General features: G+C 41.2%; 3 protein-coding genes across 7 annotated transcripts in view; all 3 read left to right on the top strand.

The window, feature by feature from the left end:
• Positions 1–4,692, top strand: part of LOC105524076 — a 9,681-nt gene extending 4,989 nt beyond the window's left edge. Inside the window, exons 2-3 of the mRNA XM_011959195.1 lie at positions 3,835–3,999; positions 4,303–4,692. Coding sequence (XP_011814585.1) covers positions 3,835–3,999; positions 4,303–4,692 — 555 coding nt within the window. The remainder of the gene's footprint in view (positions 1–3,834; positions 4,000–4,302) is intronic.
• Positions 3,801–11,778, top strand: SLITRK2 (SLIT and NTRK-like family, member 2). Of its 5 annotated transcripts, none has more exons than XM_011959193.1 (5): positions 3,801–3,999; positions 6,458–6,520; positions 7,755–7,808; positions 7,940–8,088; positions 8,331–11,778. In XM_011959193.1, the coding sequence occupies exon 5, from the start codon at positions 8,362–8,364 to the stop codon at positions 10,897–10,899; it is 2,538 nt and encodes an 845-aa protein (XP_011814583.1). In that variant the 5' UTR covers positions 3,801–3,999; positions 6,458–6,520; positions 7,755–7,808; positions 7,940–8,088; positions 8,331–8,361; the 3' UTR covers positions 10,900–11,778. The 5 variants fall into 5 exon arrangements, with proteins under 5 accessions (XP_011814583.1, XP_011814579.1, XP_011814581.1 ...); XM_011959189.1 differs by having other exon boundaries at positions 8,319–11,778; XM_011959191.1 differs by having other exon boundaries at positions 7,940–8,098; positions 8,319–11,778.
• Positions 11,779–13,138: 1,360 nt separating this feature from the next.
• On the top strand, positions 13,139–14,339 carry TMEM257 (transmembrane protein 257). Its single transcript, XM_011959188.1, has one exon. The coding sequence runs from the start codon at positions 13,615–13,617 to the stop codon at positions 13,948–13,950; it is 336 nt and encodes a 111-aa protein (XP_011814578.1). The 5' UTR covers positions 13,139–13,614; the 3' UTR covers positions 13,951–14,339.
• Positions 14,340–19,928: the final 5,589 nt, after the last annotated feature.

The following is a 19,928-nucleotide window of genomic DNA, read 5'->3' as shown; positions in this document are numbered from 1 at the left end:
ATAATATAATTTCATGTATTATATATAATATACATATGTACATTACACACATATACACAAAAGCCAGAGATGCTGTTAATCCTTCTACATTGCATAGAGCAGCTGCCACAACAAATAATCATTTGGCCAAATATATCAATAGTGTTGAGGTTGAACCCTGATGTATACATATATGTAACTATTTGAAAACATCTGTAAAATAAAAGGTGGAATTTTTTGAAGTTCTTTTAAATATTTGACATTACATGGCCCCAACTGGAATCTTAAATATTTTTTCTAATGCTAATTCTATTATCCAACTTAAATTAAGATATTGGTTTCTGACTAAAATCAACCATTTCACCAAGAATGTGAGTATGGGCAGGTTACTTAAATTTTCTGAGTCTCAATTTCCTCTTTTGTAAAGTCTGGATAATCATGCTGGCCTGTTGAGGATTGTCATGAGAAACATGGAAAACAGATATAAAATGGTTTGTATAATTTATTTATTTTAAGAAGTGAGTTTAAAATTTTTTCAGTTTAAGATTTATTTGCACATACATGTACCACCGTTCAATTTCCAAGAGTTCTGTATACATCCCCACCTTTACTCAATCCACATAGTAGGTGCCAGTTTTACACATGGGGAACTGAAATTGGTGTAATGCTGTTCTCATCCCATTGTGAGAAAGTAGCACGGGTGGAATTTGAACCCAGGTCATTGGGCTCCAAGGGCTTGGATATGTATTTGATTAAAAGAAAAACTGCTCTGGGTCTTGGCCCAGCACTATTTCAACCAAGCCAAAATGCCTGCCAAATAATCCAAATAATTGAATTGAATTTAAAAATATCCACCTTTTCAATAACATCAAGAACAAAAGGCTACAATATCCTGTAAACTATAATTACTAATATTAAGGGCATGTCCTCTTTGTTGCGTTTCTTTATTTAGGAATTTGTTCTGTGGAACTCTTCTTTGAAACCTGTGGTTGAAAAGAAACAATGTTCACTGAAAATGCAGCACATCTGTCTTAGAATTACTGACTCTGCACGATGTTTCTATTTTGTCTTCTTTGATATGTTTTGGAGCTTTCTAGTTCTAGATAGGTGTGAAGAAGTTGAAAAAACAACATTCTCAGGTAAATTATGTACTACACAGTAATAGGACATCCTTTGCATCATCCTGGAAACATATGCACCTTTTATTTCATTCATCCTAGATGAAATTTCTGGTTTTCTTCTAATCTTAGAATGAAATTATAAAAACCCAGGCAAGACTTAGTTTTATTTCTCTATTTTTCCACTAGTTTTCCAATCAGGGATCTCTGTGCTGCTTAGTAACATGAACTTTACAGTAGAAAATAGCTCACAGTACACCAAACCCCCACCACATGAAATTTACCTATATAACAAACTTGCACATGTACACCTGAACCTAAAATAAAAGTTTTTTAAAAAGAAAACAGCACATGGATATAAAGATACATTTACAGTGCTACTATAAAAAAGAGTAATGTGATTTTTATTAATCAACAGAAGTACATGAATATGGTATCTTTAGTATTCAATTCTATTTGGAAATTTTCCTCTAACACAGAAACTTTTGGAAAATTCAGTATAAAGCAGCTTTCAAATAAATTGGTATATTTAAATTTTTCACAGACTTCAAACTCTCCTCCATTATAACTGTCTATGCAAAACTCTCTCAGAAAGTTTTATATTGCTCATCAATTTTTGTGTCTGTGCATTCAAAGCACAGCTATCTACCTACTTGAAAATTTTATGCTGACAAAAAGAAAAGTCTGCTCTTTTTAATTTTATCTTACTATCAGTGTGGTCCCATGTGGAAAGGCAGGCTGCTAAATGCTTTTCAAAGGCTGGTGAATGGGTTAGACTTGCTTACAAGGCTAATTAAAATTGATGCATGCCATCTATTACATGTTACTACTGGATCTAAATAAAGTATCACTTTTCATCATTAATACCATGTTCCTCCTCTAATCTGTATAGAAGTTATTGCTTATTTTGTATGTTCCCTTTGGCTACAGACACGTCACCCTTCTTAGTAAACTGTCTCAGTTTTTCAGCATGACTGTCTCATTATTTCTGTATTCGAATGGCCTCTTAGCTCCGTGTTTTGCAGTTGTTTATAACATCTACTAAAAACTACATGAACAGATGACACAGTCAGAAATATGGTCAAGACAGAAGTAACAGTATTAACCGACCTCACTTAGTTGATAATATGATGTGCTCAGTTCACTGTTGTTAGTCTGTAGCAAACAGCACATTGGATGTTTACACTAATACGGATATTGTAAAAAGAAGAGCAATGCTTCTGAATATATAACCGTACATACACTGCCCATGTGCTTACGTGAGAACTATGTTATTCTGAAGTTGCTTTTCTGAATGGTAGGAACATTTCAAAAAGGCTTTCTCAAGAATGAAGTAAAAGGAACAGTAATGACCCTTACAACTCCAAAGATATGATTATAATTCTTTTGACTATTATTAAAGCAAACTCTGTACATCTTCATAATATAAGATTACCAGTAGTTTTCTTTTCAAAAAGCCCAGCATAATCTCCTTAGAAAACCATTATGAAAGAAAGCCAAGAAGGAGAGGACAGGAGAAGCACAAAAGATTCCCACGGGAAGGACAAGAATAAAGTGGTTGTCAGTGCTGTGAGAACGTGAGGTACGGGAAATATGAAAACAGACAAATCCCAATGCAGATCCACTAGCTGGAGAGGTAATTTTGGGTCTAATTTTGCACCCCTCTCCTCGCCTCCCCATCTGCTCTCCACCTCCACGCTTTTAGATATTGAGAAGGATTCGGGTTTTTGCAGACTCTAATGGACATGAAAAGGATAGGCGGTGGTGACGACTTGAATTAATGACGTTCTTCTACAGGATGGAGGGGAAAATGCCTTAATATCATCAAATGAACTCCCTACTCCTGGCATACATTTATCAAACTGCAACTTTATCTCTAATACTCTGGAAGAGTAGAGGAGAGACCCTAGAGAAAGCAAGTCTTAAGGGGAACCGCAATGCTCTTGGCAAAAACCGCACCTCCCGCTTGAACTACATTGACTCTTTTCACAGAGCGCCTTCCTTTAATAGAATCACAACCACCTGGACTACTAATAAGAGGAAGAAGAAAGGAGAAAAGGGAAGGGAAGATGGCAAAAATAACGCTCTAGATGACCCCAGCAACGTCGTCGTGAAGAATAAAGGGAATCGATCACTGGAACGCTGCTAAGGGCTTGCTTTTGTTAACACACGTGCACAACTCGAGTTCAGCTCTATATTATGTTGAAAGTCCTTGTTTACGATCCTCGTAGGAAGTTCTGAAATATCTGCCTGCGAACTCCCAAAGATTGGGCGCTTACTAGTTAGGGGAGGCAGCTGTCCCGGAGGGTGTCCAACTCGGACGGCTGACTGCTCTTTCACTTGTCGTTAACTTCCACCCAGTGGTCTTAGTCTCCCTTTGGACATGGTACCGACTGTGTGCCATTCTTGTTTCACTTGACCGAGCCCGAGCTGCAGCCCAGGGTGGAAGCCGCAAGGGCTGGGCAGAGTTCCAGGCAAGAGGGGCCGAGAGGCGTGAGCAGTGCTCCGCAGCGCTTGTCAGAGAAATGGAGCAGCGGCTCCTTTGTGGGTTCTTACATGCCCGTCCTGGGTGCAATCTGCGGGGTGATTGATAAGTGAGGGAGAGGGGCCGCGATCCCTCCCTCCTCCTTCCCTCCTCCCTCCCTTCTTCCCCTCTCCTCCCTCCTGCTTTACTTCCCTCCTCCCTCTCGCCTGCCTCCCTCCCTCCTTCCTGCAAGAAGCGTTGCCCGTTGGCTAGCTGCTCCGGTGGGGATCTGCCTGCCCTGGGGGCGCCGCCCGCGCTCCCCGCGGTGCTCCTGCTCTTGGGCTGCGCCAGTCCGAAGCGGTGCCGGCTCCTTTGCCTCACCGAGTCGCAGATGCTGCGGGCGCCTCCGGGGAAAGATCTGGGCAGCGCGCTCGCTGGGTAAGTTCTGAGCACTCAGGGACGCGGTGGCGACGAGGCCAGTGAGCCGGCTTTCCTCAGTCCGTTGCCTTTCCCGGCCACCTCTCCTTGCGAGGGGGACCAGCGTGGGGAGGCTGGGCGCCACCACGGAGGGCAGCTCGCTGGCGGCCGCCCTCTACCCTCAATCCCCACTAGAGATTCCTCACCCCTGGACCGTCCGCGCGGGCGTGGTCGGGCTCCGCGCGTCGCGCAGCGGGGTGGCACAGGCGGCCGGGGAGGGCCCACGCACCCGGCGCGAGCTAGAAGCCTCTGGTCGGCCTGCAGTGCCCAAGCCCCAAGGCGAGGGCAGCCCGAGTGGCCGTCGCTGCTGTGGGGTCGCATGCCGGGTACCGCACCAGGCGTCTAGCAGGTAGGGGTACGGAAGGTAGGGCTGCGCTTGCGTCCGGTGCCCAGTTACCGGCGATCTGGGACGCTCGGAGACACCTGGTCTCCCGGAAGCGCCCTTCGGAAATGGGATTCGACCCGGCTTGCGGGCGGCGGGTGTTTAGAACAGGAGGCTGCGGGCAGGCAGTGCCCCCTCTCTGGCCTCTCGGACTCCTCTTAGCCCCCTCGTGGCCTGATGGGCGGCCGGGACGGAGGTGGGCTGTAAGCCCGCCGGCACCCACCGTGTCCTGTGGAATCCTTGGAGACCTGAGCCAGGCTCTACTGGGTTAGATGCGAGTGAGACAGGCGACCCACGGAGTTCTTCTTTAAGCCTCCCTCGCCTCAGCAAGGAGAGGGAGCGTTTTCCTTATTTTAATAACCGCCTTTGCCTCCCTTGGGGTCCCAGTTCACCCTGAACCTTTCCACAGCCTTAAAAGCCCGCTCTCCCTAGGGGGGTGTTGCGGCAGTTCTTCAGAAGACACGGGGCCGAATGAAACTTACTTAAAGTGGTTATTGCGTTTCAAGCTGATTTGTTCCTAGTAACTACGTTTTGGAAAGCAGCTGTGGACTCTCAGAGACAGGCAGGAACGAAGACCCCCTCAGGGTCCCGGTGTGGCTTCCCACAGTTAGATTACCAGTGAATTTCCTTGATTCTGTAGGCCTCAAGAACCTCATGAGCCCCCAACCACCTCCACCTTTCTCTCTGAGTCTCTTCTCTCTCTGAAATTTTTAGCAAAAATAATCTGTCCTCAAGGAATATTGAAAGCGTCATCAATGTCTTGAAAGAAATCACTGTCTCTGAGAACTGAAACTAGCATTTGATGTTTCACTTTCAAATACATTTTTTTAAATAAAAAGGATAACTTTAAGTAAAACACCACCACCACTATTTAAGTTTAAGTAGATTCTTAATTCATATTAAGCAGTAGTGTGCTTTTTGGAAAAATGATGGACTGGGACTAATAATCCCTGGGTTTTGTTTCTAATTGTAGTTTCTTGAGTAAGTCAGCACTTTCCCTGGTTGAGAAATGACTTCATCTGTAAAATGAACCTGACTTCTAAGGTCCTGTTTGGCTCTGGCTCTCACATCTTTACTTCAGTTAAATATGGACATAATACACGTTTGTTGAATGAATGACTGAATGAATAAATCTTATTGCTGTAGGAACTGTGTGCTTTTAACATTTGGAAATACATAGAAACAAATGCCTCCTTTGCGAGGAAAGGGAGCTTAATTGTGCTCCCACTGCATCAGACTGCTTCCATCTAATGATGCAATTGTAATACAGAGCGGGAGGCCATCCGCAGGGCTGTCCCTCTGCCTCAGAACTCATCTCAAGTTTGCCCTTCTCTAGAGAGAAGGAATATTGGAGTCTCCAGAAGGAAAGTATTTTGCTAAAGGACAAGCAAGAATTAGAGGGTAAGGGGGCTCTTGATGCCTGGTCCAAGGCTCTTCTTAGAAGAAGAAGAAGAAGGGGAAAGGGAGAAAGCCCAAGAAAATAATGCACAGATCACCACAGCTACAGGTTGCCTTAGTGCCTAAGTTTATAAACTACCCCCGCCCTTCCCAGAGAGAAAGGAGCTTGTATAAAGGGAAAAATCCTAGGACCTAAGCTTAACAAGGAAGGAGAAGGGGAGAAGCAGGGGGCGTTCTGTTGTCAAGTGGTTTGTTATATCTGTGTTTATGCCACATTTGATCAGGCAGTGGGTCCTCCGGAAAGTAAGCTGAAGTGTTTTGTGGGACAGGCACATCATTTGGTCAATTCCTTTTCCCTGGTTATTTGATTCCCTCCTTTTCCTGACCCATCTCCCCCTTCCTACTAGAGGCAACCAAGGCCTTTCCAGGCAACAGCAGACATTATTTACCCCTTGTGAATTGATTCCACAATGAAGACTCCTGGGTCCAAGGAGCTGTACAATAATTAAGGAGAAAACAGATAATGAAGGCAAAAATCCAACACCTGGTCATTAGCAATGCTCTGGAAAGGCTATTTAAACCCACATTGGATGTCAGAGCTGGGAGGGCTCATACGGTCTACCCACCCACCTTTTGCAGATGGAGACAGGAAGATCCAGAAGCTAGTGTCACATCTAGCAACAGAGCCAGATCAGAACCCAGGTAAGCTAGGTCTCGGGCCAGGCTTCCTTTTACATCTCCTCTCTTTCTCAGGAGCCAGTCTTCCTGCACCAGCTTCCTCTTTTCTCCTAGCTCCCCTGCCCCTGCAGCCTGGAGGGCTCAACCACCCCTCCTTTGGCTCCCACTCCCAGCTGAGGCTCAGCCTGGCAGTGCTTTTCTGACACCCACTTCTTTTCTCCTTCCTCCAGGCAAGAAGCGCACGTTTAAACCTCATTATCTGGCTAAGTATAAACCTCAGGGAGAAAAGGGTTTTGTTTTTGTTTTTCTGTCTGTAAGCTAACGTTGAGCTGACTTTCAGAGTCCAGGCAAATATCTGTTTGGCGGGTCACCACCCAGAAAGGAATTCTCTTAGCACTGAATCAGGGCTCTGTATGTAAAGCATACATCCCCTAAGAGAACTCCTCACCCTCCTACACAGACACATTGGTGCATGCACACACACCCCACTCTCTCTGCACAGAGAGCATCTGAGCTAGGAGCTAGCAAGTGGGGCACCAGTCCTGTAGCAAAGAGGCACACCACACACACTCTTACACACTTCTCCCTTGCTTGGGAATCTGGGAGAAGAACCCCCCGCCCCCACCCCTGCCCTCCATAGGCATTGTGTAGGTGAAAGAAAGAGGGAGGAGTGAAAGAGAACACATAGAGGGGCCCAAGGAGGTGCCAGCCCATTAGGAGGGCCCCTCCTTGAGAAACCCCTCTGCAGGAGCTTCTCCTGCCGCCAGCCAGGTTGGAGGTGGAGTAGTTCAGAATCAACTGACGCAGCCGGGAATTGAGCTTTGCAAAGCCACTTGCAAGGAAGGGAAGCATCTGCCCAACCCTCCCCCACCGCGCGCCCTGGATCCTCTGCCTGCCCCCTCCCCCGTGACGTCACCCTAGTCCTGTCCCGGGGATCCTGCAAAGCCTCTCAGATTCAAACTGCTACACGCACTGCTGCCGCCGCCACCGAATTGGAAACGCGCGCCCAGGCTCCGCCGTCGCCTTCGCCTGCCGACCGACCGGGCCAGCCGGCTCTCCGACCTCCCAACAGAATCGCACCCCAGTCCCTCCCTGGCAGCTCGGCTTCCCTCCGCTCCAACTCTTCTCTTCCGCTCCTGCCTCCTGTCGGATTTTTAATTTCTGCGCACCCCCAGTCAAATTAAATCAATCAACAAAAAGCAGGGCATCCCCCCTGGAAGCAGCGTCTTATTTTACCTTGTTCTCCCACTTCCTGAAGATGCTAAACTCCTGGTGGACTGCAGAGGAGAGGGGTTCAGTCTTCTCCTGATGTGTGAGTAACCCCCACCTCGTGCTGTTTTTGCCATCTCTCTCTCTCCTCTATCCCTGCTCCCAGCCCCCTGATTCCTGATTTTCCCATCCCCTTTTTGCGCTTTTTTTTTTTTTTTTTTTTCCCCTCTAAAGTGGTTGTTTTTTCTGCTGGGAGCTCAAGACGGGCGAGCCGCCCAAGATCTCTTCGAGATACCCCAGGGGAGGAGGAGATGGGCAGCATTTAGTAGGACAACTCGGTTACTAATGACTTGGCTGCTGGCTGCGACCCCCCGGGAAGTCAGGTGCAAGCATGTGTGTTCCCGGGGCACGTGTGTGGGTGGCCTCGGGGTGGGGGAATAGGGAGCGGAGAAAAGAAACCGCTTTGAAAAATGCAATGATTTCATTCCGCCGTGTTGCCAACCCCCTCATTCTCCCTCGTTCCCACTCCGCCTCCTTGCTTTGCCATTTTTAATCAGGCTTCCTTGTTTCTTTCTTCCCTGCACCCGCTTCTTCCCCCTGCCCCCCACCTAAGGTTTGCCTGTAGGTACCTGAGTTGACACCGAAGGTGCCTAAAGATGCTGAGCGGCATTTGGTTCCTCAGTGTGTTAACCGTGGCCGGGATCTTACAGACGGAGAGTCGCAAAACTGCCAAAGACATTTGCAAGATCCGCTGTCTGTGCGAAGAAAAGGAAAACGTACTGAATATTAACTGTGAGAACAAAGGATTTACAACAGTTAGCCTGCTCCAGCCCCCCCAGTATCGAATCTATCAGCTTTTTCTCAATGGAAACCTCTTGACAAGACTGTATCCAAACGAATTTGTCAACTACTCCAACGCGGTGACTCTTCACCTAGGGAACAACGGGTTACAGGAGATCCGAACAGGGGCATTCAGTGGCCTGAAAACTCTCAAAAGACTGCATCTCAACAACAACAAGCTTGAGATATTGAGGGAGGACACCTTCCTGGGCCTGGAGAGCCTGGAGTATCTCCAGGCCGACTACAATTACATCAGTGCCATCGAGGCCGGGGCATTCAGCAAACTTAACAAGCTCAAAGTGCTCATCCTGAATGACAACCTTCTGCTTTCACTGCCCAGCAATGTGTTCCGCTTTGTCCTGCTGACCCACTTAGACCTCAGGGGGAATAGGTTAAAAGTAATGCCTTTTGCTGGCGTCCTTGAACATATTGGAGGGATCATGGAGATTCAGCTGGAGGAAAACCCATGGAATTGCACTTGTGACTTACTTCCTCTCAAGGCTTGGCTAGACACCATAACTGTTTTTGTGGGAGAGATTGTCTGTGAAACTCCCTTTAGGTTGCATGGGAAAGATGTGACCCAGCTGACCCGGCAAGACCTCTGTCCCAGAAAAAGTGCCAGTGACTCCAGTCAGAGGGGCAACCATGCCGACACCCACGTCCAAAGGCTGTCACCTACAATGAATCCTGCTCTCAACCCAACCAGGGCTCCAAAAGCCAGCCGGCCGCCCAAAATGAGAAATCGTCCAACTCCCCGAGTGACTGTGTCAAAGGACAGGCAAAGTTTTGGACCTATCATGGTGTACCAGACCAAGTCTCCTGTGCCTCTCACCTGTCCCAGCAGCTGTGTCTGCACCTCTCAGAGCTCAGACAATGGTCTGAATGTAAACTGCCAAGAAAGGAAGTTCACTAATATCTCTGACCTGCAGCCCAAACCGACCAGTCCAAAGAAACTCTACCTAACGGGGAACTATCTTCAAACCGTCTATAAGAATGACCTCTTAGAATACAGTTCTTTGGACTTACTGCACTTAGGAAACAACAGGATTGCGGTCATTCAGGAAGGTGCCTTTACAAACCTGACCAGTTTACGCAGACTTTATCTGAATGGCAATTACCTTGAAGTGCTGTACCCTTCTATGTTTGATGGACTGCAGAGCTTGCAGTATCTCTATTTAGAGTATAATGTCATCAAGGAAATTAAGCCCCTGACCTTTGATGCTTTGATTAACCTACAGCTACTGTTTCTAAACAACAACCTTCTTCGGTCCTTACCTGATAATATATTTGGGGGGACGGCCCTAACCAGGCTGAATCTGAGAAACAACCATTTTTCTCACCTGCCCGTGAAAGGGGTTCTGGATCAGCTCCCGGCTTTCATCCAGATAGATCTGCAAGAGAACCCCTGGGACTGTACTTGTGACATCATGGGGTTGAAAGACTGGACAGAACACGCCAACTCCCCAGTCATCATTAATGAGGTGACTTGCGAATCTCCTGCTAAGCATGCAGGGGAGATACTAAAATTTCTGGGGAGGGAGGCTATCTGTCCAGACAGCCCAAACTTGTCAGATGGAACCATCTTGTCAATGAATCATAATACAGACACACCTCGGTCGCTTAGTGTGTCTCCTAGTTCCTATCCTGAACTACACACTGAAGTTCCGCTGTCTGTCTTAATTCTGGGATTGCTTGTTGTTTTCATCTTATCTGTCTGTTTTGGGGCCGGTTTGTTTGTCTTTGTCTTGAAACGCCGAAAGGGAGTGCCAAGTGTTCCCAGGAATAGCAACAACTTAGACGTAAGTTCCTTTCAATTACAGTATGGGTCTTACAACACTGAGACTCACGATAAAACAGACGGCCATGTCTACAACTATATCCCCCCACCTGTGGGTCAGATGTGCCAAAACCCCATCTACATGCAGAAGGAAGGAGACCCAGTAGCCTATTACCGAAACCTGCAAGAGTTCAGCTACAGCAACCTGGAGGAGAAAAAAGAAGAGCCAGCCACACCTGCTTACACAATAAGTGCCACTGAGCTGCTAGAAAAGCAGGCCACACCAAGAGAGCCTGAGCTGCTGTATCAAAATATTGCTGAGCGAGTCAAGGAACTCCCCAGCGCAGGCCTAGTCCACTATAACTTTTGTACCTTACCTAAAAGGCAGTTTGCCCCTTCCTATGAATCTCGACGCCAAAACCAAGACAGAATCAATAAAACCATTTTATATGGAACTCCCAGGAAATGCTTTGTGGGGCAGTCAAAACCCAACCATCCTTTACTGCAAGCTAAGCCGCAATCAGAACCGGACTACCTCGAAGTTCTGGAAAAACAAACTGCAATCAGTCAGCTGTGAAGGGAAATCATTTACAACCCTAAGGCATCAGAGGATGCTGCTCTGAGAACTGTTGGAAACAAGGACATTAGCTTTTGTGTTTGTTTTTGTTCTCCCTTTCCCAGTGTTAATGGCGGACTTTGAAAATGTTTGGGAGATAGGATGAAGTAATGATTTTGCTTTTGCAAGTTTTCCTTTAAATTATTTCTCTCTCGCTCTCCTCCCCACCTTTTTTTTTTTTCTCCTCTCCTTTTCCCTTCTCTTCTTAGGAACCATCAGTGGACATGAATGTTTCTACAATGCATTTCTTCATATATTTTGTTTATGGTTTTCTTTCTTTTTTCTTCTTTGTTTTTCAGTGTGGGAGTGGGAAGAGGAGATTATAGTGACTGAAGAAAGAATAGGCAAACTTTTCAAATGAAAATGGATATTTAGTGTATTTTGTAGAAGATCTCCAAAGATCTTTTGTGACTACAACTTCTTTTGTAAATAATGATATATGGTATTTCCATCGTCAGTTACCGAGTATAGCCACTGGGCATCACTACTTTGTGTTAAAGTGCCTTCGCACTTTAAGTACATTACTTAAATGTTGCTTTTAGCTTTGATAAATTGAAAATATTTTAATGTGTTGTATTTTTGAAACTGAAAACACTGTAAAATAGATTGATGTGTCAGCTATATTAAGTCAACGTACAGTTTGCTTGAGTTATAGAAACCAGCCTGTCATCAAATGATTCTAGTTCTAGGACCTTTGTAGGCTTAACTATAAAATATTTCCTTTCCTCTGGGTTTAAGTGATTTTATTTAAGTCAACTAAGGGGATTTAACAGTGGACTAGAGGTAATAAGCCACCTCAGTCAGGATTAATAATTCATTAATAAAATATATTTAACCCAATATCAGAGTGAACTGAGCAATTAATACCCTTCTGTAAATCATTATTTTACACTAACATGGTGAGTGTTTTAGATTATTTTCCTAATTAAAAGAACATGACACAGCTAGTAATATATTTTTCTGCATTGAATTAGGTATTTTTATATATTTAAATGAAAAAGTCTGTATTTCTAACTTTTTAATTGAAATTAATATTTTTTCTGCCTATTGAAACATTTTCTATAAACACACACCAGTAGAGGCCGCCACACACCTCATTTAACAAAGACATATGAGCCATTAAAGACCTTGAAGGAAGACTTCATGGGCGAGATTAAAACTTCCCAAGTAAGTTCTCTGCAAAATCCAAGGTAGCAGAGATAAAAACGTATACATTACTCTCTATTTATTTTAGATCACAGGTTAGACTCATAATCCTTCTCAAGTTTAACACTTTCTGACAAAACAGCATTTTCCTCTTGAGTTTAATTGAAGCATTAATGGGGTGCTATCAAATCAAGTACCATTTGCGTCTCCAAATCGATTAATAGTTACCTAAACCAAGACATTAAGCATCTTTTTCCTTCTGCCTTCTTTAGGCTTGTGTTACTTGAAGTTTTCCTTGTCAGCTTCAGCAAGACTTTCATTTTGGTGTTAGCATTAAGATGATTTTAATCAACCAAGTCTATATAACATTTATGAAGCCTTATTAGACTGTAAATAATTTTAGATGCAAACATGATTGTGTGATTTAAACAAACAGCCCTTCTTTACAACAAAAAATAGTTTTGTTTTGTCTATTGTAAATCCTTATGCAACTGGGATGGTGATCTGCATATAAAGTAGTTCAGCTTTTCAATTCCTTATTAAAGCAAGCAATGGCGTCTGAAAGAAGCACACTGTTTCCTTTTCATAAATAGGTTACTGCACATAATAATCCTTTATCATCATGTGGAGATTGAAGTGGATACGGATAACTTACTTTTAAAGCTTTAAAATTACTAATAGTATATTGTCTGTCACTATAAACAATTCATGTGATAGGCTTTCAATTAGAAATTCCTTAAATCCAAATGATTTGGATTAATAATTACTGGTGTAAAATAGTTGTCTGTAAAAACAATAGAAAGTAATTGTGTGTATATAATAACGTCAAGGGCATTGAAGGAAAAAATATCTTTAACAACATAAAATCTCTGAATATCTACAGTGGTAAGATAACATGCTCATTCTTTGATTTGAGGTGATAAGTCCTATTTCGATCCATTAGATGAAAGTTGAAAATGGTGGGGTGAAATGATCTACAGGAAAGTTAATGTAAAGATATTTTACATTTCACAGAAGAGGAGCTAGAATATTATGCTAGTTGAATGTGGAGAAGACTCCTGGAAACCACTTCATCTTTGAGTGAAGTATTTATATATACAAGAGTTTCAAAAATCCTTTTCTGACTGCTCTCATTTGATGCAATGATAAATACAGAATACAGAGGTAGGTATTTTGGGAAGTGATTGTGAAGGCAAATTTGCATATATATTCTGTTACGATCGTTTTCAGGCTTACATTATATGACTAGAGCTCTTGATGCAGTGATTCCACTTCAGTGTTCATTTTTATTTTTCTGAAAGTAAAGTCACTCCTGTAAAATGCCATTGTCCATAGAAAAAAAATCAACTCATTACATTTAAAGAGAGATGATCCCTTAATATTAATTTACTGACATGATTTTAAAGACGCCTACTGGAAGGACTCAAATTTATAAACTCTTTCGCCTGATAGTTATGGTTTAATTCTATATCCTCTTCCTTGTTAGATTTATACTTTATTTGCAGTAGATTTTTAAATGAAATTATTTGAATGCATTCCAGACTATTTTATTTAAAATCATCCTACATCATATACTTGGAACCTTTATTTTCTAATGCAAACATAAACACTTTAAGTTTTATTAACTCACTAGCATCCCCACTGACTATATTCTGTTTTGCTTTATCTGCTCAAGCACTTTTGACCATATTTTATTTTAGGATTTTTATTTTTATCTTCCACAGCTGGATATTGCTATTTCACTTTTATTTCACATGCAGCTTTAAGAGGTATGAGCATCAGCACAGCAAAATGGTTCCAGACTACAGAATGCGGTCTCCCAGGGCCCTGCCAGGAACGTATCTGTATGTCTGGCCCTTCAAATGACAAATGGTAATTCCCTTCTATTTTAGTTCTTAATTAGTTGCTTTCACTGTTTCCGAATATACCTGTGGCAAAGTTTTTATTGAAACACTCAAAAATACCACTTCTCAGTCTGAACACAATTGCTAAGAGCCTAATTTGGTTCTGGACTTTGGTCAACCTGTGTGCCTTGTTAGTTCTCTCCAGCTGCTGGTGAGTAAAGAAATGACCCTTCAATTTCCTCTCCTTTTTCCTCTGACCTCTAATGGGACTTAATTTTTCTTAATGTCTCCAAGTCATCAAGGGCTTAATAATTTATGAATTTTACAAAAAGCCAAAAGCATTTAAGGAATAAGAAAGAGGTTCTGTGATTTTTCGGACTCTGAAAATTCATTTTGATTCTACATATTCCAGAAATACACTGGGTTGGATGCTAGAGTGAAGAAAGCCATCCAGACAATTCTCTCAGTCCATTCATTTCTTCATTCAGCAGTTATTGAGTGCTTATTTCCTGGGTGCCTGGCTCTAGGCTGCGTCCTGAGACATACAGTGGACGGGGTCTCTACCCTCCTCACAACACCTTCTTCACCCTCCACGCCACCCCCCTACTACTCACTCTCACCCTGTCAAGGAGCTTAGTGCTGATAAGGGAGTGTCTTCCCTGAATGGCAGTCGCCCAGATTAACAGTGGAGACAGTAACGCAATGCAGGAAAAGTTGAGTTTTTAAAGGTGACTCTGTGCAGTAAGGTATAAAACTGATATATAATAGGTAGCCTAGCTATACTCTGACATCTCTTTAGAATTACTCAGCTAAAAGGGAAAAAAACACCAAAATAAGATAAAATAAAACAAACTTTTACAAAATAAGGCCCAATAGTATGGCCTAATGAAAGCTATATGCTTGTGTTATCTAAAGTGCTACTTTGTAAAGACAACTACCGAGATTGTAAATACAAAATTTAAAAATGTACTTAAATTTCCTGGAATATCCATGTTTCAGAGGTAATATTTACTTTCTATTTCAGTGGCTTAAAATATAACATTTTGACTTAAGTGTCTCTTATCAATACAATAAGACACCTTAATCCTGAGAGAAAATTAAGTACTGTATATAGGTGTACTTTGCTTCTCACAATGATTATGCAAAAATTCACGTGTAAATCGAACTTTTGTAAATCAAATTGTATTTTAAATGCATTGGGGAGCTGCCATTTAGAGGAAACTTGTGAATTCTTTCATAAAGCAGGAAACCATTTTATAATACAAATAACCATTCTCTAATTTATCTCTTCTGTATGTTTGGATTTTCAATATCGACTTTGCTTAAAATAGAGCCCACCTGCACAGTAACTGTGTTTTGCCAAGGCTGCTTGTGCTACCAGTTTGTTGGTGGCTAATGGCTTGTGCTTGCAAGTCTTCTGCAGTTTGATGTGAATTGAGCTATCGAGCAATGCTATGATAGCACCGTAGCAGTCCTGAACAGTCCGAGTAGCCAACCCACTTCAACAAAATTGAACACAGGACTCTTCTGCTCAGCAGCCTCTCCTTTCTCAGATGTGGCCATGTTACAGTAGAGGGTAGAATGACTCCTTTATTCATATTCCATAAAGTGTTTAGAGTCACAGGTTTTATAATAAATTATGTTATTATGTAAACATATTGAATTACATGCATGTTGAAATTTTTTAGCAGTACTTTAGCTTGAAAGTACTCGTACAAATACTGTTAGATTTAGTTGCAAATAATTGTTCTCAAGTTATTGGAATAAATGTCAAATGAAACAAGCTCTTGTGTAAATAGACTTCTGTGGCTAATAGTGACATTGTTTCAAAAAATAAATGTCATATTTTGGGCTGTTAATAGGCAAAATGAAACATTGGAAATGTGATCAAATGATCTTGGGCTTTATTGGATAAACTGGTTACACAGTTAATATATGTGTAATTAGATTTCAGTTAATAAATAAATGTTCACTAATAATGAACACTACACTTAAATTAGTTAGAAAAGATATTTAGAATCTGAAGAGGAATAAATGACAAACTATAATTGAAACTGTTTTCTTTGCCTTGATGTGCTTACAGATAAAGGCTTTGATAGTTTATATGATTAGTTTACATGTTTAAGGTAAAATAAGCTTTATAAAAATATATATTAATACTTTTCCATGAGTGTCCATTAGTATTAGACTTAAAAAATTACAAGTAAACAACAACAGAATCAATTCAAATAGAGATGCTTCGCTAAGTACTGAAAAACTACTGATTCCCCACTCTCCTCAATAGACACAGATACACATCTACACCAAAGCCAATGGCTTTTTAATTATAAAATTCAGTCTAATACCATATGTGACCTAATACATTTGTATTTAATAAAATAAAAGACTGACATACAAATCCAAGGAATAAAAATTATGAGTTCATTAACAGAAATGCCATCACTGTATTCCTAAAAAGTACATTTAGAAAAAATAATGAGAGAGAAAGCAGGGGTGGGGGTTGGGGCGCTCATTTGTTCCTGCGATTATGGTGATATGATGACAAAGTTACTTTTTTGGCTATTTGCATTTGGTTGAATATTAGAATATATCTGCCAGGCATGCTCCAAATCACAAATGTATAACGTAACAAGGGATTTACGATTCCTGTGGGAACATGAGGACTTATAACAAATTGTCCTCTCTTAGGATTACCAATATATGCACAATATATTCAGTTTATTCACGTAGCCTTCCTAGGGTAGCTGAAACAATTGGAATAGCCACATTCAAAAGTGTTTTGCTAAAGGAAAATTGGTGCCAGTATACAAGATTATTAGATCCCTTGACAAGATCAGTTGAAATGAGAATGAAAGTAGTGTACAGCTCCCTATTCTGAACACATGTAATATAAAATATTAAGTTCATAATGTACCTGTTGATACTGGAAAAAGAGCATCAAAATAGGCCGGGTGCAGTGGCTCACGCCTGTAATCCCAGCACTTTGGGAGGCTGAGGTAGGTGTATCACTTTAGGTCAGGAGTTTAAGACCAGCCTGAGCAACATGGTGAAACCCCATCTCTACTAAATACAAAAACTTAGCTGGGCATGATGGCACATGCCTATAATCCCAGCTACTTGGGAGCCTGAGGCAGGAAAATCGCTTGAACCCAGGAGGCGGAGGTTGCAGTGAGCCGCGATTGCGCCATTGCACTCCAGCCCCGGGCAACAAGAGCCAAGCTCCGTCTCAAAAAAAAAAAAAAAAAAAAAAGCATCAAAATAGATTTTGTCAATCCTGGATGGGGTGGAAAATGTACCTCATCCATACTTCCCTGAGCAACAACTTTGTAATTACTTATACACCATTTTTGTTAATTTTATTTTAAATTATTATTTCATGTTTCCCATCAACATTTACGATAAAAGACCATTTAAGCTAGTTATCTGTCCGATTGTTTCCTGGACTTTGGGGACATTTTGATCTTGGCAGGATGTGGAACACAACATACAATCTAAGGTACTTTCCAGCTCACAAAGAGAATACCAGGCAGACAAGATTCGTGATGGACTGTACTCTGGGTAATCCTCAGATAAACCCCTCCCTGATCTGTCTTTTACTTTTATATTGTTAACACCTGGCATAGTGTTTTGGAGCATAATACCTTAATCTCCAATAAATATTTCTATCTAGTGAATAAATGAGTGAATGAGGCTCTGGTTCTCATATAAATGCTGAAAAAATGGTTGAAAACTAGAGGATCTAAGTTTAAAGCATAATTACAATGAATTATCAGCTATTCCTGGAAGTCTTAAACTATTTGGTTTGAATATTTTCAGAATTTTATGAGACACACACACACACACACACACACCCCATGAGGATGGTGGAGAAGTGTAGTAACACATAGCCGAGTTCTAAAGTTAATTACATGCAGGCAGGCCTGATTTTTTAAGTGACACTTGGGTCTGTCCATTGAACCCAATGATTTCATTCTAGAATTAAAAGTAGCTTTACTGCCGAGCTGTGAGATTTTCTTGTTATTGGCTTTTGGAATTGGGACATTCTGAGTTAAGAGAAAATGTAGTCTCTGATGAGCTTGAATGATAAATTCTTCCAGAGCTTATTATTTAGTTTTTATTATGGCTCTGTATATTTGATTGATTTGTTTCTTATGTCTTCCAGAGAGAAGAAAAATTATTTGCGTTAAAAACCATAGTAAATCATATTTCTGTCAAAACAAGATTGTTATGTTCAGTTCAATTTATACAAAATAAGAGCCTACAAGTGGTATTTCACAGTGAAGAGTCCTAGGATCTGAAGTTCTGACCTTAGTGTGGCTATAAAGCTGTGAGGATAAGTCGTGGTTCTCACTGGGCCTCAGCACCCTCATCTGGGAACAGTGTTGGACTGGATGAACTCAGTGGACACATTCAACTTAGGTTCTCTGTGATTGTAGGCTACTTTGGAAATAGTTGCTACACACAAAACAAAATAAGGATTGAGACAATTATTATTTAAGCCTGAAAATCTCTTACACTTCTCTTTTCAGTTGTCTACTTTGGATATGGCCCTATTCTGATTTTTTTTCTGCAGGATTCAAATGCACAATTTATCTTGGTTAATTTCTCTTTCTGAGCTTGACTTTAAAAAAAGTTTAAACCATTTTCCTCACTTCTTTGTAAATCACAAAACCCTACTACCTTTTTTTTTCTTTTTTCTTTTTTTTTCCTGAGGGGGGATTGTGTTGGGTTTTCTGTTTATTTTTCAAGGAGTTGTCTTTTATCGTTGATAAATGAATTTAGTTATCCTCTGTGATAATTAAACAAAGTAAACTATGAATCTATCTAGGAAGACCACATTATCACATTTCAGGGAAAATAGCATTTTTTTTCATTTAATGTTTTATCATCCCTCCCTTTTAGCCAACACTGCCAAGTTTCTTATCAGGGATACTGACAGACCCTTGGACAACTCAGTTGAGCTTCAGAAATTCAGTAATTCATTCCAGTGAGCAAAGCTCTTAGCTGACAAGAGGTGTTTGGCCTCTTCAGGATCATAAACTTCAGCCATAGTTTTATTGCCGGACCGACGTATCTCTATCTGCTCACATAGGTTTTAAATGGAAACAAAGAAATAAAGCCCTCAATATTATAATATTCAGCTGATATGTTCTCGTGTAAGAGTAGAAAAGAGGAAAAAATGTATCCATTCAAACCATTTCTCTGCTTTCCAGAGGTTTCTGAGGGGTTTATTAAAAGCATTAGTGAATGAAAGGAAAATCCAGCAACAGTTGGCTGCATGTTTTTTCTGTCATGTTACAGAAGGTTATTAAAGAGGCAGTGTAGGTTATCCTTGTCCAAACCCCACCATCTTAAAAGTAAATTTAAAAGGATGTCATTGGAATATGAAAGACTTATGATTACATTTCAAATATTTAACTTGAAATTTTTGAACAAAATATATTTTATTTACTAAGTTGATCTCTGAGAAGCAAATAGGTTTCAAGTAATAATCATCTGTGTAAGTTAGGGTAGGGGTTTGTTGAAATAATTCATTAGTTTTAAACTGCATTTATTCAGATTTTGCTTTGTGCAAATTCATCAGAAAATTGTTCAGTTCTACTACGCAAAGAGCTCAAATGTTCTGAAATTTTAAAAATAAGCTAATTTTCCTATTCTTACAGACTAAAATGAGGAGAAGATCTGTCTGTATTGATGTAGCTTGTTTTTTAACCATACTTTCTGAATTTCTCTGTAGGGCAAAATCAAATATACAAGGATGAGTATTTGTACAAAGACAAAGTAAAGTCTTAGAAAGAGAAGGGTAAATATACACTTTCTCAAATGATTTATAATAGAGGGCTAAGAAATAGGGAGCTTCACAAACTCCTCTTACTGTGCCTGGCCAAGAGAAATCCTTCCTAAGTCATGATCTGTGACTCGGAGACAAATATTTTTGCTATTTGAATAAGATTTAAAATTTTACTGGGCTCCGTTTTACTCTTCTTAAATCACACTGAT

Source organism: Colobus angolensis, unplaced genomic scaffold (genome assembly GCF_000951035.1).
Source record: "Colobus angolensis palliatus isolate OR3802 unplaced genomic scaffold, Cang.pa_1.0 Scaffold485, whole genome shotgun sequence".
Classification (NCBI taxonomy): domain Eukaryota; kingdom Metazoa; phylum Chordata; class Mammalia; order Primates; family Cercopithecidae; genus Colobus; species Colobus angolensis.
This window is presented reverse-complemented; position numbering and strand designations above follow the sequence as displayed.

Excerpts from the sequence above, each read along its gene's own strand:
- TMEM257 (XM_011959188.1), top strand. The coding sequence starts at position 13,615 with ATGCATTCCAGACTATTTTATTTAAAATCATCCTACATCATATACTTG.
- SLITRK2 (XM_011959193.1), top strand. The coding sequence starts at position 8,362 with ATGCTGAGCGGCATTTGGTTCCTCAGTGTGTTAACCGTGGCCGGGATC.